Consider the following 19580-nt stretch of genomic DNA (forward strand, 5'->3'; position numbering starts at 1 on the left):
GCTAACTAGTTTAAAGGTGAATAAAAGCACACATGAATTTAATGCAAAACGTTTATGGAAACCTCCCTCAGAAGAGATTTAAATCAAGAATTTTGGAGGTTAACTGGATCATGTAGGGTAACAATAATAAAATGAAAACTGAGATTTGTTTAAAGAAAGTCTGGAAAAAAATGATAAAGCAGTAGTTATTTAAAAAAAATAAATACGTTAATGAAAGCATAGACTAGTGTTCATAGTAGTATGTCCCAAGGCTCAAATTCTCAACAGACAGATGCTTAGCATTCATTGAGAACTTAATGAAGGGATGGCATTTAACAGACAATCATAAATATGTCAGTGTCAGTGAGAATAGAAATTTTACCAAAAGGACTGCAGAGAAAGTTGGCCACACTAAAGAAGACAAACTTTAATTTAGACTTTCAGGATAATTTAAATTGGAAAAAACAGTCTAATCTACTTTTGCGCATTGAACTGTTTAACCCGTTTTTGCAAAAGTCTGATATTTAATCTAGCTCTCTGTTTCTCTTTTTATCCCCTGACAGCCTAATCACTGTTGGTTGCATTTGATGGTGCCTGAATTTTCAAGGAGTCTACATAATCTTCTCCAGAAATTTTCAGATATTTCAGATATGTCTGATGTTCTAAGCAACTATTCAATCATCAATAATCTCACAAGGATAATTAATGATCTTATGGCATGCCTAGCTTTTGATAAAAATAAGGTAATCTTATACAGAGTTTCTACTTTTATGCTAGATATTTTTATTTGAACTTTCTGTTGCACAGTACTCAGTAATAGTTTAAAAATGTCCAAAGCTTCATTAGATTTGTTCTCATTTCTATTTCTGTACATCTGAAATCCTACTTTGTTTAGAAATGCAGTGAGTACACTGTGCTAATGTTGGCTAGTTGTTATCTCCTGTTTCAAAGGAAAATGGCTTACAAGGAATTACAGTATATACAACAACTTGTATACAGTTATTTAAGTAGTCAAAAATGTAACCATCATCTTAAAGATAATTAATTCTGGTCTGTTTGAAACTGGCAGAAATCTTCCTTGTGCATCCAGCTTATTCATTTTGCTAGTGATCATAATGTAAATTTAAAGATGATGTGGTTGAAGCTATTAATATACTCTTAGTACATATCACAGTGTGTGATGCTTTGAAAACTTCACCATGGTTTAACGAACTTTTATATACAAAGACATAGCAAAGACTACAGGATATCAGCCCATTTCCATGTGTTTCTGGATTCCAACAGCAGCTGGAAGGATTTCAGGAATCTCACAGAAGAGATGTCTGATTCTGTTGTGCAAGAATGATGGGGGGAAAAAAAAAACCACTTTGTAATCCCTTACCCAGCTCCAACCAGTCTATCAGTAATTAAAAATAAATTCTATAATCAAAGGTTTTTGTCCCACTGAACAAAATGGGCAAAATCCATCATGTTCTTTAGAGCAAGGATTTAATCTTCCGTATACGTTTATTTTTGTCAAGTAAGTCTGTAGCTGTTCTAATTACACCTTTTTAACATCCAGAATTAATCAAATGGACTAAAACACTCAGTCTTATTTAGAGTGGCATAACTTTGTAACCTTTTCATATACCAGCATTATATTGTTGAGAGTATTCTTTAGACATTTCCTACCTTTCCATTTCAAACTGAATTCTGTCTAATCTTCAATGTGGTTTTTTTTTTCTGTTCCTGTCCTGATGATTCAAAGCACTCAGCTGGGATGTGGTTAGGGAAGAGGAATTTTGTTTTGTAGAATGAAGAAGTAAATATCCTGTAACTCAGAAAAACAACTTGATATTGATTTCCTCAGAGAAGAATGATCTTAAATCTAGTCCTTTCAGCATTAAACATAAAATCATCTTGGAGTCAAAGCTAGGAAGTTTTCCTTAGTACATATTTAACCTATGTTCTTACCACTGTCCTCCTTCTTGGGAGTACAGAGTAACCCCAGGTCACATTTGACCTGCTGGCATAAGAAACAGTTGTTATGAAAGCCATAGTCAGGTAAAAAGGAAAAAAAAAAAAAAAAAGATAACTGTCAATGATCTTAACATGGACCTTAATCTTGATAACACACTTGTCTGTTAGACCTCAGACTGATTTGGCTTCCTTGTTTATAGTCCTGCTCTTATTTTTAGGTCCATTATCAGGGATCTCAGACTGCTTCTGTGCAGTATTGTATCCTAGCTATTGTATTCTCTTCCCTGTACTCTTATGATAATAGCTATGATTGTGTTGTGTTCCTGTGTTCAGATTAAAAGGATCATGTGGAACATTGTAAAGTAATGTGAAATCAAGGTAATTTTTTAAATGGGAAAATAAAAAAAAGTCTTCATTTTTGGTGTAGGATGGAGACTGCCTTTCATTGCTTGGCAATTTTACAACACTGGATTAATAATTTATTTCTATTTGCAAAGCTAATTTGAAATCCTTGGATCAGAGGGCTTGTATGTTTCATAAAGATTGCATACAGCAAATTTAGTCCTCTTCAGGTTAAAAATTTAAACTATTTTGTGTCGTCTTTGAATATTTTATCATCTGTTGAGGTGCTGAAATGAGCATCTCTCTTGACCTTCTTTCAAGCTGAATTCTATTTTTTACCCTAGGATTTTGTAAAAGAAAATGGTCACCTTTATGAAGAAGGTCGCTTCATTCCTGAGGATTTTTTTAGGCACTTTAATAGTACCATTGAAGTCTACAAGGAGTTTGCAGATACATTGGACAAGAATGACTGCATTCTGCCTTCAACAGTAGAAACACCAGAGAATGGTAAGATTGCTGTCGTTTGAGGGAACAGAATATAAGTAGATACAAATGGGTGATTTTCCTTTGATTTCAGAGATGCTAAGGATCCGATGCTGTACCTCCATGTCTCCTTTTTACTGCCAGTTTAAAATTACTACCAACACCAAAGCTTGTATTTCTGTTCTAAATTGAGTTCTATCTGGCAGTAAAACTAGTGCCATCATTCCTAGTGACGTCATTCCTTAATATAATCCAAATAACCTCACAATACTCTGCTCTGTTTCTTCTCATCCCAAATATATCCTGGTTTGTCTTTTTACGTTGTTCTTCTTATCTTCTATTAATGTTCTATTTAATTTCTATAAGGTAGTAAAGGAGCCTAAGATTGCACTACTGAGAGGATAGGAAGCTAAGACAAGTTGTAAATTACAGCAGCATCAAGTCGCTTCCATATTCATCCCACCCCTCCTGAAAAGGGCCATGTTTACTTCATCTAAAAATTTTAACCAGCTCAAGTCAGGCTCCTGCAGTTCATTCTCATCCTTTCAGTAAATGGAGGTTTTGTATTCTCTTTTCGTTTACCCTTTCCAGTGACAGCTATTAGTTTTTTAATTAGAGCAACATATCCAGTTGTACAGTTATACCAGTAGTACCTAGAAGTAGATCAGTGCCATAACCTAAGAACTTGTTTAAAGCAATTGCTTTTCCAAAACATTTATTCAGCAGCAGCTCAGTGTGTAGACCCATCTGCCTCTTAATAAGACTGCCTTTTTTGGCTTAATCCACTTTATAGACATCTCTGTAGCCAGATTTTTAAAACAGCCCTAGAGCCACATCAGAGTAGCCTTATAGCCCATTATCTTATCTAGAGGGAACTGTATTTTAAGTTACATAATGCTGACACACTCGTTTTCTATTTAGATTCCAGAGTCGCTGTCACAAAAACATTTTTGTTTCCTCCTGTTGCTGCCAGCTCCCTTAGGAATGACAGCATTGGCAGTAACACTAGCAGTAACAGTAAGTACAAGTGATTGAATTAATATATGTGTCTCAGTTTTGTTCTGGTAGCTGGTTGTTACGAGAGCTCAGAGGAAAACAATGTCATTAATTGTGCAAATTAATGGGAAGTTACTTGTGCCTGATGGTGTACCATGTGTTTCTCAGCTGTCATACTGTAATGCAATGAACTTATCTAATCAAAATTTAGAAATGCTATCAAGTTAAAATGATGTGACAGCCCTCTACAACTTGGAGAGGGCAGGTCTCTTCGTTTTGGCTGTCGTGAGGTCTCGCTAGTCATATGGCCTCAGAAAACTTGGCTGTCCCAGACACCTCATTTTAACTCTCAGAAAAGGAAGTTGCTCCCAGTGAACAGAATAGCTGTCCTAAATCAGGCCTAGGGTGCTCATGTGGACAGAGGTTGCCTGTACATTGCATTTTGAGAGCACTGTCAATCCCAAGCTTGACACCAAACCTGAAGGCAGTTCTCATGTTTCCTTGCTGTAGTAGCAGTAGGACCAGCTCCCACAGGCAATGTGCTTTTGGTTCAGGTCAAGGAAAAGGTCACTACACTTTCTGGAGGCTCTAGTCTCTCTGACATGGCCATCTCCGTGTTTCTCATCTGTCTTGGTTAGTGTATTACATGACTGGTCACTGACAGATAAGAGATCCCGGAACTGGTGCTGTAAGAGCCTCCACATTGCCCATCACGAGGTCAGAAAGGGTATAGGAATCTGAGGTAAAGAGAAACAGGGAAGTTTCAGGGGTTTTTATGTGACATCATGTATAATAGGGTGAATACTCCTTGGAGCTTTCCATGTGAACAAAAGAAGGGGATTTTCCTTAGAGGTTTCTGAAATGGTGATTAAAGCTTAACCATGTTATTGTTTCCCTTCTTCCTGTTTCCCAAACACAACAGAATGATAATGTGTATTTCTTTCATAATTTCCCCCTTTCACTTCACAAGCATCCGTGCTATCTAAATGTGTAATGATGAAGTGTGTGGCTGGTACTCCTTGTGCTTAAGAAAACATGGGCAAAGGGGCAGCCTGATGTAGCCTGGTGGGCATGATGGTAGTTCCTGATGGTGGGACAGATACTAAGATTGAGTTTCTTCTCATGCTGCTTCTCTTAGTTATTCTCGGGGTTTTTATCACCATGCATGCTACCCCTTAGCTGGCTCACAGCTACTGTCATATTTGAAGCCCTTCCTGATTGCTTTCTAATTAAGAGAAGGTCTTAAGTCATTGTTCCCCAAAACCCTCTGAGTATAAGGTTGAAACAAAAACCATCTTTGACTCCTGGCTGCCAGCCTGCTTCCCTGGAACAGAGAAGTCTCACTGCTGTAAATTCCTCTCCAAGAGGTCACAGAGCTGGCTGCAAATAACCTGATGAGCCCAGGGCCAATTATGAGGCACCAGGAGGGAGCTAAAAACTACATACCTGTGTCTCTCAGGTCTGAACATGTGATAATTTTTGCTTTCACTGCTAGAGGAAGAATATTCAGCTGTAGCCTCAAGTAATGGGAGTGGATCAAGGAGCCAAAAGACATATTACAGGAGCAGTACAGATGAAAGGAGCTTGACCCAGTATAGTAACATGAGGGATGCCAGGCAGTGCAGCAGAGTGTGGCACCTGTGTCTGTACTGTGGAGGGGAGTACAGAAGCAGGTTTATCAATCTTTTGTTATAATTGGAACTGATAATCAAGTAGGAAAAAAGACTAATTAAAATAATGCACTAAGTCAAAGAAATTGCTTGACTGGCCATATGCTGTACAGGTGTGTTTTAACTGATTATCATTCTCTTAAGCAATTTATTGGAAAATTGGATATCAGTTAACAGTCTGATGTAGAAATGACATGAGGACTGCATGTCTGGAGCTGGGGACAGTTTGAACTCGTAATCAGATTAAATTACATTAACTTGGACATTGGATGCTGCCTGGTTACACTTTAGTTATTTGTTTGGAGTTTTTTGCAGGGAGAGATCTGTGGCATCTTTACTGGCATCTCTCTCTGACTCCCTGAAAATGGTCTTAAGTACTGATTTTAGTTTTGTCTTGGCTTTATTGCTGAGTAAGCTTTCTTTTTTACTTAACCCCTACGTTCTTGGAAGGAACAACAATGAATAAACCTTATTGCTTCCCATGTGAAGACGCCCCAGCACAGGGGATCCTGTCTGCTGGCTTCAGTACTGTTCTCAGAACAGTACCACTAGAGTTAAACCTCAGAAAGCAAAACATTTGGAGAAGAGAGGAAACCTGAATAAAGCATCTCCAGACACAAACCACTGTAATGTGGGTTTTGTTTCTTTTTAAATGACCCTCTAATTTTAAACAGTTTTAAGATGAGCTATTTAAAATTAATGTTTTCTAGATCATTTAGAAGCACTCACTGTTTGCAAAAGAACCTCTCCACATTAATAATAAATTTTGAATTTATTAGTAAAGTCTGTGTAGTTAGATGAACTGCTCTTAAGTCCAAATTCTAATTATATAAACCTGAAGTTCATAATCTAATAAAATAATTTATGAAATAATTATCATAGAAATTGTATGTAATATAAATTAGCTAAATTACATTTTTTAATGTTGCTACATTTGTTGAGTCATATTTCATGACTTCATTGTTATTACGCAGCAATAATGTTAAACTACTAATAGAGTAGAATCTTGACTAAATCTACACCAAAAGTCTTAACTCCAACTAAGTGTAAAATGTAACAGTTATCCCGTTCTCATCCTTGTAATATTGAATGTAGATCTGTGGCATGCTCCGTCTCCACTTTTCCCCCATAAAAATCTCAGACAACACCACCACCGCCAATTTATTTAGGTTGGTTTGTTTTCTTCTCTTTATGCTACACGACTGTAGTCCAATTTAAATTCCAAATAACTGTTTAAGTCCCAGTCTCATTGATATTTCTCTGGATTGTTATACCAAGCATACTCTAGAGAATTCAGATGAGCTGGTCCCCATGTAATGAACAAGTGTCAGGATAAGAAGTCTTGAGTCCTGATCTTTTCTTTCAGTGGTTGAACCAAACAATAAATAGTGATGTTTTTTTTTCCCATCAGATGAATCTCATGTTGCTCTGATTAAAGCTTGAACTTACTAGCTGTTACTAACACTTCTCACTCAATTTAGTGCCGTGGTATTATTTATATTTTCATGGAAAGTTCAGTGTTGCTTTATTCCAGTTTTGCCTATAATTTCCTAACAGTAATTTAGCTTTATTATTCAGTACTGAACAGCTCATAGAACATGTAAACACAGAGATCTCTGTAACTGGTTTTAGGAATAAGGTGTCCTTTTATAATTAAGAAAAGAATACTGTAGTTTAATTCAGTAATTGCACAACAATTTGAAAATGTGCACTGATGACTTAATGCAATTGGTGTTGCCTCTGTGCCTTTGTTACCTTGTTCCAACTTTAAAGTTAATGTAAAACCCTAATGAACAGGTGAGAGCTGCTCTGCGTTTTTACAGATAAGATCTAGTGGTAATTGTGTTGGAGCTGAGCAGAAGTAAACTGAAAATTCCTTTGAGACATATACGGCAAAAAAATCAAGCCAGTGTTTTGAATCATAACTGGTTACTAAACCTACACACATGGCTCAAGGTGGAGAGCAGCTCAATAACTTCATTGTGTAGCTGAGTGGCTCTTCATGTTAATATATTTTGTTCACAGCTTAACATCTCAAAGTCCATGAAGACTATGTATAAATCAATATCACATGAGCTCATTCCCTTGCGGAATAGTCCACAAGGTGCAGAGTGAGAGCTCTGAGAGATGCTGGCCTGCTTCCTTTTGCACCTTGCTTGATAGGGTCTGTTTTAAGTGAATAATATACTAACTGCAAAGCTAGCAGTTCCTCTGGCATTGCCCAAGGGGTTCACAAAGTTACCAATACACCTGGTTCCTCCTCTTCCTTCTCCTACTCTGCCTTTACAATTGCTTTTTAACTTTCTGTGTAGAACTCTAAAGTTTTTAACATAGGAAAAGGTCCCTCTGGAAGGAATAAAAACCTATTGGCAACCAGATTGCTTTCCTTATTTCCCTTTTCTTCATTAAAACACAAGTCCCCAGGAGGTTCTCCAGACTGAAAATTCTACAACCTGTTCAGTTTTAGATGTTAGTATAAATAAAAGGCACATGAAGAAAACTGCCATGATGCATTTCATGCTCTCCAGATCTTTTGAGAGACTTTTTCTGGACTTGCAAGTGAAATTAAATAATCTGTTATTTGCTTTTTAAGGTAGTTATGGTTTAAGTAAACTTTAAGTTTTAAAGTAATTTTTAAGTTAACTTTAAAATTAATTCATACGCTATCAAGATATGAAAAAAAATCTGTTGTCATTTTTAAGAGGTAGGCTGGGGAATCTGTCACAATTGACTGTATTTAGGCTCTGTCCCTGGGCTGCAGGTCCCCACATGGAAAGCTAATTATGAAATCCTTTCAATTTTTCATACACACTGAAGAAAATGTCAGCATTGGAGATATCTTGTCAGAAATCAGATTTTTCCACTTTTAGATACTTCATTGTAAAGGGAGCTCTTCTGTTGTCTAAGACTCTCTAAAGTTTCTGAAAAATAATGGTGCTAGACTATCACTGATTGCCCTGCATACAGAGCATTTCTCTAGAAGATCATGTAAAACTCCATGTGCTTCCCATGACATGCTGTCCAGCATTGAAGAGTAGGCAGAGGATTTTTGAGGTTATACACTCTACCATAACATGTTATCAAATAAATTATGCTCTATATGACCTGAAGAGCTTCTCCTTTGATTTTTAATTCACTTTTCAATTTTTTCCAAAGTCTGCAGGGCAGAATTGAGAAAATAGGGCCATACCCGTGGGTTTTGCATAATTCAGTTGTATAAATCAGTGGTCTCTCACTGGGAGGAATAGCTAATGGTATTAGACAAATCAGTGTTGCATTTTTCTTGACTCGAGCATGGAAGCAATAGGAATTTTATTCTGAGAATGTGCCAGGACTACAATTCAGATAAAGTAATGACAAGAATTGTTTTTGACACTATGGTGGTTTGACTTTGGCTAAATGCCAGGTACCCACCAAGTCACTCTATCACCACCCCACCCCTCACCCCCTTTTTTTCTCAACAGGGCAAAAAGGGGAAAAAAAAATAAGATAGGAAAAAAAACCCAACCCTTGCGGGTAAAACAAAAGCAGTTTTAATGTGAGCAAAGCAAGGTCTGTGTGTGGAAGCAAAAAAGAAAACAGATTTACTCTCTCCTTCCCATGAAGAGGCGCTGTCGGGCCTTCTCAGGATCAGGGCTCCCATACGCGTAGTGGTTGCCTCGGAGGACCAAGGGTGACCCCCTCACCCCCTTCCTCCTTTCTCCCAGCTTTGTACTGAGCAGATGTCATATGGTCTGGAATATCCCTTTGGTCAGTTTGGGTCAGCTGTCCTGGCTGTGTCCCCTCCCAAGATCTTGCCCACCCCGTCCCACTGGGGGGGGGGAAATGTCGGCAAGAGCCTTGGTGCTGTGTAAGCACTGCTCAGCAGCAGCCACAACACCAGGGTGCTACCAACACCCTGCCAGCTCCCAGCATAAACCACAGCACCGTGAGGGCTGCTGTAGGGGAAAACCAATTCCAGCTCAGCCAGACCCAGTACAGAGATCTTCATGCTGCTCTACCCCACTTGAGTTTGTCCAGATTTCTTGAAGGTCAGTTCTGCAAGCAAACCTCCTCTATGCCTAACCTGGGATGAATGACTTGAGAAGAGATATGGCCCTCCAGTTAATTTCTGCTCTTAGTTTTAATGTCTGAGCAGACAGAAGCAGACTAATCAATAGCTTCTATTTTCCAGCTGATGTTCACCTCTCCTATCATTCCTTTCTCCTCTGTAGACAGATTTCTTTCACAGTAAACAGGCATCAGTTCTGCTTGACCAATGTTTCCTTTTACTGTGCCAAATCTGGATGAAAGTAAAATTCAGGCCCCTATAGTCAGAACCTACAGTTTGTAAATAGTGTGAGATATACTCATATTCTACATATATCTATCAGATACAGACTTTCTATTTTCTTATTTTTTAGTTCTGTCTACCATGACTCTAGAAAACACAGCTAAATTTCAGAGATAAAAAGAACATTTGTGTAAAAACTAGCAAAATGTCAACCAGAAAATCTCAGAGTTGAAAATGAATTGATAGTTAATTATGAGAATGCTCCTTTCCAAACTAAAGTGTTTACTCAGAGGCTGTTTAATAATGTACTAAATGCACATTGCTTGACCCAGTATATCACATGATACGTACTTATACATTTGCTATTTGCATGAGTCACACAAATTTCTACCAGTCCATTTTAATTTCTGTATCTAATCACCTACACTTTTCCAGTGCTTGTTATTTGTTTTTTTTCCTGTAATCTGAAAATACACCCACCATCCGAGCTGCAGACACCAAATCTTGAAAGGAACTAAAACTGGGTGAATGGTGTCTAAACTAGCAGACTCCTGTGGCTCACTTTGCATTTCAGGAGGTGGACCCCAGGGTGACTCAGTAGGAATTTTCACATCCTGCTTCTGATTAAATAACTGGAAGGCCACATTTCAGTCTCAGCATGAATACAGCTCCCTGTGAAGGGAATGGAATTGCTTGTGTACATAAAAGACGAGGGTTGGGGCTTTTCCATATAAAATGTAAAAAGTTATCAAAAAATGGTTACAACAAAATATCACACAGCTAGACTTCCAGGTACAAAGGTTTGATCTTACTGAAGTCTTCCAGACAGACATTAGAAGTGAAGTCAGGCTTATTTTGTTAAATTAACCTCCCTCGAGAGGTCTCATGTTGGTCATTCACTACTGACAAGGCAAAGTGTCTATCTGAAGTTAGTGGGATGTGTCTTACAGAACTTAAACAAGTGCACAAAGTGACAGATGATTTCTCTTCCAAAGAATTCCTTTGTCTTACAAAATAAGACCTTTAAAAATTGATAAGCCCTAAACTTTGAAGTGTGGGAAAGAGAAAATTCTCTACAAATGACAACAAGAGAATTAGTGTTGGAACTATTCAACATAGCTGTTTCAGAAACGGGAGGAGCATCCTTGTGGTCAAAAATTTCCTGTGAGATTTTGTATGTAGTGTACCTCATGTACATGAAGTATCTGTTCTGCTATTTAAGAAGCTGTTATGTAGGTGGTGCATAAAAGTGCTCATGCTAATAATGTTGCCCTGAAGATAGTTTTCTGCTATAAATCTGTCTTCGCTAATGAGAACATCTGTAATTACAGAAGAGGCACTTGGCTTCATTAGCAGTTCCAGCCTGCAAGGGATCAGCATAGCACTGACATCACTGCTGTCTCTTCTTATTGGCTTTATTTTGGGAGCCATATACTGGAAGGTAAGAAATATTACATTTAATTGTTTACATAGTGATACTACATTTCATAGCTATGGGAGCCAGGAAGAACAGAATCATTCTACATTTGAAAACAAGAGATATCTCTCTTGATCCTTACTGAACTGTGTGACATTCAAATTTAAATCTATCTTGTCAAATTCTTTAATTCCACCACCAAACTGCAAATCCTGTTTTATAAGCATGATAGGTGTCTAATTGGAAGTTTAAAACATGAGATCCCCCAGTTGTTCAGTTCTATTATATCTAGAGAAGAGGATTCTTTTGCTTTTGCCCCTTGTGCCCCTGCCTACAATACAAAGGCTTTGATAGTAAAATTATACCAGTAGCAGATGTATGTTAGAGGACAAGATACGGCCTACATTTTGCAATATTACTTTGATATTGAAAATCTGAAGCAAACTGAAACGTACAACCATTGTCTAAGGAATTGTTAAAGAAAGCTTTAGGATATTTCTATTTAATGCATTTTTTTCCTAGAAAACACATCCTAAATCCAGACCAGAAAGTGATGAAACTACACAGTGTCATGACTGTCAAGAAGAAAATGAGATAAGGTATATTGTTTCACTTTATATACATATATAACAAACGTAAGTTTATCTTTGAGAGCTACTTCCTGAAGGTTCCTCTCTAGCTCTAAGCCAAACACAAAAAACCCCCAAACACAAGGTCTTGCTGTAGCAACAAAACATATGCTTAGAGTGTGTCCTTTAAAGGAGCTTCTAGTTTAAATATAAAAACCGATATGAAAGAGATTTCTGCATACAAAATTTTATTAAGGGGACATTACTTTTACTTTATCTGTCTTTACACTGTGAGAAAGGATTGCAGAGACCTGTAGGGAAAGCAACAAAAAAGAGGTGAATTTTGGTATTTGCTGTATTGTGTAAAGTTAGGTTGATAATTACATAAATATATCAAAATATATCAGAAACAATGTCTTCCTGACTATGCTCCTAAATCCTTCTAAATATTTTTTACATTAACATTTCTAATGTTCTTTCACTTTTTTTTATATTCCCCAGGGTATGAGCATCTATGTTTTCTGGGGGTTTTTTGATGTTCATGGAAAGTTAGTAAGAACTCATTCAAACCCTAATAACTTCCTAAGGTCATCCTGAAATGATTCACAGCCCTATTCATATGTAAACACTGCTTTATCTGATTTTTAAGCATAAAAAATTCTGTGTAACTCAATCAAATATACCTTGGAAATAACAGTTGAAGACATTCAAAGTTGCTTGGACATGACTTGGGCAAAGAAGTCTGTGAAATTCAGAAAAGGACGTAGGGAAGTTTTAAGTTACAATAGTTCATGCTAAAGCATTTTGAGAGTATTATTTAACCTCATATTTCAGGGTGTTGGGTCAAATTATAACTATGAGGGATTAAGGGAAAGATCTGGCGCAGATGGCAGAAGGTCACATTTTATCCTCTAGGATTCACACACTGTGTGAAATGCCTAGTGCTGCTTACTGTTGGCAGTAACAGGTGAGGTTCTGATCTAGCAGTTTTGTCACAGGAGCTGAAATTTTCAGTGTTTAAACTTTCTAGAATAATACCTTCTTAAAACAAATGTTCTTTATGTACAGTACATAGAATGGAAGATTATATATTCACCAAGTATATTAGTTGCTACAAATAACTCATCCTGCACTTCATCCTCAAAGATATTAAAACTTGTGAAATGGAACATGCATCGTCCTTTTAACTCTACAGGAAATATAAAACATTGCTTTATAGCAAGAAGAGAGAAAAGAGGAAACAGTTAAATGAGGAAATGGCCTCAACAGGAAATTTAAACAAGTCACATTCTCCATCAGACATATTCTTAAATATATGGCATATGGGTTTTAATCCATCTTCCCTGAGAAATTTGTAATATTCATCTATAACTAGGAAGACCTAATAGCAAACATAAAATCTAATAATTTGGATTCCCTTTTATTGTAACTAACTGATAAACTCTTCCATTCTATGTCCTTAAAACACCAGCATTGTAGTAATAAAGTACCTTTTTTTTCAGTATGTTGCAGCAAAAAGAAAAGGAACATCTACAAGTGTAGCTGTTGCTTTTTCTCCCTCAACACTGTTACTGTTTCATGTACTGGTAAGTTGAGAGTCTTACCATAGGCTTAATAACTTGTCTGCTGAACTATAAACTGATTCAGTGTCCAATTTGGGAAAAGAAACCCCACTTGTTATTAGTAGGCTTCATATGCACCTGAGATCTATAGCAACTTATGTAATTAATCCTGTACCGTTAATTTAGGCATTTGACTTTTAACCTGAATGTTACAAAGTTAAATATACCAGCGTTCCAAAATGGACAGCTACTGCTACTTCTTTTTGGTGTGAGAGCCGATACAGTGAAGTTTTCAGCTGATGTCCTACAGCTATTTCAAAGCAGCATGACCTAAAAAACACAATCCTTAAGCTAGCAGGTGAGTGTAGGAGAACAGGCCAAGTAGAACTGAACTTCTATTAATTGTTGCTTACTCAGCACACTTTGCAATGTCTGCTGCATTATCAGAAACATCATTCTTGCTTTAGTATGTAAGAGTGAGAAGCAAAGGTGAGTGAGCTTTTTTGGTCTCTGCTGTCCTCTGCAGAACAGAGCATGTCTCTGGCAAGGGGCTTCTTACAGGAGGAGTTCTGCCGTACTGTTTTGCCAATTGTTAGATTAAGCCTAGCATAAAGGACACAGCCAGCATAAAGATAAACCAATAACCAAGTTGTACTTGATACAAAAGGGTCAGTACACGGGTGAGCACTGGGGGTACAAACAAGTCAGTCAGATTATACATAATCAACATCAATCCCACTGACCCCAATGACACTACACAACCAACAATGGGTGGAATAAATGGTGAAATGCAGTCTCCTATAGAAGGGACAGGAGACAACTGAGTCAACAAACCAAATATATAAGACCAAGGAAGCCACATACTGAATCTCTACACAGCCCACATTTACAAAAGCCAGACCTGGCTGGAGCCCAGTCCCAGGGAGACAGGACGTCCTTCCCCAACACAAAACTCTGCAAAGGGCATCCACCTCACAGACAGACACTGCCCCTGCCTGCAAGTGGTCCCAGCTTTTATCCCCAAGTGGGACACCTGGCCTTTGTTTACTCAGTGCAGACACCTGGGGCTCATTTACCCAATGGCTCTCCCTGCAAGGCCGGCACCACCCTGGAGGGAAGCCTAAAGGCAAACTCACCCTCCCTTTGTGAAGATCTGTGGGAATCACCCATATGTCAACCTTAATTTGGGGCTTGGGGTTGAAACCCCAGCATTTCATGTACTTAACCCACAGCATCTCTGGCAAGGGTCTGGAAGATTCAGGCAGTGCTGAATGGTTCATTTTATATCATGAGTGGAAAGAACAGCATAAAGAGTATAACAGGCAATCCAGGTTTTGCAGTTCATCTTGTAGTGGTCACTCTAAGGTGTATTCCAGAGTGTTTGTTGTGATCAAGTTAGCTACAACTTGAGAGATTTCCCATCTCCTCAACTGCTTTGTTCTAACATCTGCTCACCGAGAAGGGAAATCATCATTGCATTCGACAAGTAATTTGATTTTTCCAAAGATGTAAACTCAGTTTGGTATTGGCTTATCTGATGACTTCAACGGAAATTTTGCTGCCAGAGATTGCCACGTAGCAAAATGCACAAACATAACAGTTCTTTAAGACCATGAGAGTTGTTTCATCACCTTAGATGACATCAGTGAGCTTTTGCAGGCAAGTGTGTTCTTAGACCAGGAAAGTACATATAATAACAATAATTTTTCTTTCAGAATAAAGGAATGTCTATGCAAGTGTCATGGAATATATCTATTTCCAAAATTATAAGAAAAAATGTCTATGTTAGATGTTTGGAAAAGCTCTACTTCTTAATTACTAATTACAGAGAGGAAAATGAATCAGCAAAATTATAATTTCTGTTTTTCTCTTCAGGCAGGTAACAGTTCCATGTTCGCTTCATAAATGAAGCAGTTTTAAGCACATTCGTATTCCTTCTGGAGTGACAGACTGAGTCTGCATCTGTTGTTGCTGCCCGTGACTCCATAGACATAATACAGAAATGAGGACAATTTGTGTTTGTTACTGTGAAACCAACACTGAATTGAACGACAAGAAGAGTGTGCACTTAGCAGGACTGTATCTTATATGAATATCTACCTTGTGTGGCATTTGGGGATTTTTAATTGCATTTTTACTTGCAACTGACTCTGGCAAACAAAGTACATGTCCTCAAAAAAAGCATCTTTCAAATGCCTCCAACCATATATAATCATTGAAAGTCATAAATACCTTTGCATCCTTAATTTAAATTCTGTGTCCTCTACCCTGGTGTCTTCAGATGGAGTTCTCTGAACTGACAAAAAACGCAGAAATGGATACAGATAATATACTCCTCAATATTGTATATAAAACTTGAAAGCAAAGTCATGCTATGGACCTGTGTTCTAGCCTTTTACTTATAAGGAGCTGTGTTTATGCCTGGCAAAGGTCACGTGTACAGCAACATGTGGTCTCTGTCAGGTGCAAGGTGGCTGGTTGCCCACCCCAGAAAGCATCAAGAATTCATCAGCATTGGTGATCTCTGTTCAGGAGAAGCAGATACTGGATGGAGACAAAGTAAACAGGAGGTGACTGTACCTCATGGACTTTCAAAGCGTTAAGAGTAACTGCTGGGTATGTGAATATGGTGAAATTTCCAGCCATGCCAAGGAAAGGGAAAGTAAAGAGTCTGAATTGCGTTCAAACATCAGAATAAAGACAAACCCATGAAATGCATTTTAAATGCTGAAGATGGATGCATGCCATTGATACCTTGTCTTTAAATGTATAGCGTGGAAAATCTGAAAAAACCTGAGTGTATTTAGCCTTTATTACATCAGCTGTAATTAATGTTTGCATCGTGTTTTATGTGATTAGTAATATCCTGGAATTCTCCACTCTTAAAGTTAATTCTCTTGAAACGAAAGAGAAAGGCTTTGTTTCCCACTTGTCATCTGCATCTATTACTGTTGTAGCATCTATGGAATCTGTACAGGACTGATGTACAGACACGCGTTTTCAAGTAAATCCTAAAAATACCATGATAAAAGTTACAAGTGTAGTTGTGCATCTTTTCATCTTGGCTTTTTCCAGATAATGGATATGAATTATTTATCTATATTAGGGGCATGTATTTCAGAAGGTAAAGGTGGCTTACTTCAGGTAACACGCTGTCATCTGTCATTAACTGACCAGGTCAGCAGGAGTTCTAGTTTAAAAAAAAAACAACACCACCCTTTTAATGTTTTGCATAAAGTTGGAGTTCTCTTTAAAGTAAAGACTTAGTCTCTTAAATTTTAAAGCATTTTTGTTGAAATTTTAATAATCTGATTAATCTTCTAAGAATCATGCATAAAAAAATTATGATACATATAATATATACATGTGTGCGCGTGCGTGTGTGTGTGTGTGTGTGCATGTGTTATTGGTAAAATTAATTTGTCCTTCATGCTTACCCAAAAGAAAAAATCTAAAAACCTTACTGTGTTTGATGACGGAGATTATGTGTGCCACTCTGTGTGGAATTTTGATGCTTCTGAGACCGACATCAGAACTTCTTGTGAATTGATTTGATCATGTGGAACTATTTTTTTATTTCTTTATTTATACTGAGACCTTTTTGCACTTCCTGGATGTCAGAAAAGGGTCCTCAAGCCCTATTCATCTAGTATAAGTTAGCATAGTTCCATTAACATTAACAGAGATTTGGGGTTTGCGTCATCTGAGGAACTTAAACCAGACCAAAAAAAGCTTACTGTGAGAATTAGGCTTTCATTTTTATTCAGAAGATGCTGAAGCACTCACCACTTAATAAGAAATAATCAACGTTGCTCATCACTTCTAAAAAAGGAAGGGCTTTCCAAATTTTAGCTCTGCAAAAATCAAACAAAAAAATTCCCCGTCTGCAACTCAGTCTCATTTGACATGGTGTAGTTCATTACTTGCAAGGCCCTCAGATTTTGTGTTTCAAACTCATTTAAGAGTTACCCTGAAAGAAATGCCAGCATGACTTAATTGATGGGAAATTTGCACTTTGTGGGTAATGCAGAGAATAACTGAGTATTGGTTTTGACAGAGCAGAAAAATATCCACAGTAAATGGAAGCAATTATCCTTACACATTTTACAGAAACCTTAAATACTTTATGTTGCTATTCAATACGTCCTCAAAGCAAGCTTATGCTTGAAGTTCTACAGCATTTTTCTTAGAATCATTTAAAGAAAAATCCTATATTTATTAATTTTCTTTGTTCATAAGAATGTTAGTTTTCCTAAATGCATTTTTTCCAGAAAATCAAATACACAATGATGTTGCACAATGGCATGCCTCAAATTACATGTTGATATTCAAAATGCATGATGCTTTAGGCTCCTTAGTCTACTGTTCAATACTATATAAAATACCAGTTGTAAATTTAAACCCAGATGGACTGCTACAAAATGTTCACCTTCCAAGAATAACATCTTAAAATAGTAGCTAAGTCACTTTCAAAGGATGTCAGATACTTTGATCTCTTCCATACAGCAAGGCAAATTTAAGGCTACATGGGAACAGAAAGAAAATTCATGTATAAGCCTTCCAACTTCACATCACAAACATAGTTCTTTGCATAGGCATCAAAGTCATACGACACATGGAGTAGCAGAACTGTTGTTGGAGCTCATGGTTTTCCCGATCTCTGCACCCCCTTTTGAGAGATATGAACAAAACATTGGGTGTTCACAATCATTTGGCAAAGCAGGACACTTCTAGACATTTGTGGATACAGTGGATGGTGTGGCACTTGGAAATGTGATCATGAAATTATTTGAAAATTTCTGTGTCCGATTTGTCTACCCGCTGAGGAGGCCCTTACTTTGGTGAAATTTTGAAAGACTACTGACTTGGGAGATGTTTTTTAAATCAATGGAAATAGAATAAGTTACTGTTCAGTGGAAGTAGGAATAGCAAAAATAGTCCTTTAATTGCTTCTTTATCCAGTTGTAAGCTATTCAACTTCTGAAGAGTGATCACTTTTTCAGTCTTCTTTTGGGGTAGACAGACCTTGTCCATTAACACAGAAAATAAACACCCTTTCTCTTAAAATAAAGTTGGGGAAAAGTGAGTGTTGTAATTTTTATGCAAAAGTCAACAAAATTTGTTTTCCAGATATCGGTGGCTTTGTGAGAAACTAACATTTTTAGGTTTCCTTTGGAGTAGTTGAACTTTGCATGCAATTGTAGCGGCCTTGTGACAATAAAAAGCAGATTGTGATATACTGAGTAACTCGATGTGTTACTTTAGGTGTGTGTTTACTTGAATATATTAATGGTACTTACTTCCTGACAAGGTCATTTTATATGTAAGCTCATAAAATGTGCTATACTATGGTGTATGTGTACAACCTGCACATTTTTTTAGATTCTGATCGTCACCAGCTCTGTTTTCTCTGTTGCTCTCTCTTTGTAATACGCTAAAACTGTTCAGTACACACAATACAACTATTCAATTGCAAATCTGTCTATGTAAAATACAGGTATTTTGAGTTAGATTTACATTTAAGAATTATCCAACATTCTTCAATTCAGGAATCTAATTCAACTGTCTATTAAATACAGATTTACAGGAATGGTGGCATGTTGCTATTATGTTATCAAATTGATGGAACGCAGAAACTTCAGACTCTTTAGTGATAGAGACACAGATGTTTGCTGGTTGTATCATGGGCAAATTCATTTATTTCAATGTAAATATCAGCACAGTCTTGCATAGTTACATTCTGACTGAAGGTAATCAACAAAGTTTATAAAATGTGATGTGTATGTATATATGTGTCCTCTTAAAGATAGATGTTTTCCCAGATCCTTTTTTATACTAGTTCAAATTTGGAATTTACATTATATACATATACTTTATTGTTCTAAATAAAGATATTATGCACTGCCAAATAATTAGTATATTGCATTGTGTCAGACCCGTTTAAGACCCTTTTTAAAGTCATGTCATCTCCTGGAAGAATTTTCTGCCGGGATGTATGCTACTAGATGCAGACTCCTTCATATTACATTTCGTTTCTTATTCATGCATTTTGAAGCCTTGTGCCACCAAAGTATATGTCCTCATTATCAGCCTTCGTTGCTGATCCATAGTGTATCTATGATTATGAAAATTATTCCAGCTTCAGAAATAAAAGTTTCTTGTAGCTCCCTAATGAGCTTAAATTTGTTTGTGCCCTACTTTTAGCTATGTATTGGGATTTTAATTTACCATTTAAAAGTCTCAATGTTGTTGATGCACTTCTTTTGCAGTAAGTGGCATTTACCAACTCAAAAATTTATTACAAATAACAAGCTTTTTCAGCTGAGACCA

General features: G+C 37.1%; 1 protein-coding gene across 3 annotated transcripts in view; it reads left to right on the forward strand.

The window, feature by feature from the left end:
• The window catches only part of KITLG (KIT ligand), a 57805-nt gene extending 38524 nt beyond the window's left edge, over positions 1–19281 (forward strand). For 2 of the 3 annotated variants that reach the window (XM_074902767.1, XM_074902768.1), the window contains exons 4-10: positions 543–722; positions 2625–2787; positions 3685–3780; positions 11034–11143; positions 11642–11718; positions 13191–13274; positions 15126–19281. In XM_074902767.1, the coding sequence (XP_074758868.1) occupies positions 543–722; positions 2625–2787; positions 3685–3780; positions 11034–11143; positions 11642–11718; positions 13191–13230 (666 nt within the window). In that variant the 3' untranslated portion in view covers positions 13231–13274; positions 15126–19281. The remainder of the gene's footprint in view (positions 1–542; positions 723–2624; positions 2788–3684; positions 3781–11033; positions 11144–11641; positions 11719–13190; positions 13275–15125) is intronic. The other variant, XM_074902770.1, reaches the window with a different exon arrangement.
• The last annotated feature ends 299 nt before the right edge of the window (positions 19282–19580 follow it).

This window comes from Athene noctua, chromosome 3, assembly GCF_965140245.1.
Source record: "Athene noctua chromosome 3, bAthNoc1.hap1.1, whole genome shotgun sequence".
NCBI classification, from domain to species: domain Eukaryota; kingdom Metazoa; phylum Chordata; class Aves; order Strigiformes; family Strigidae; genus Athene; species Athene noctua.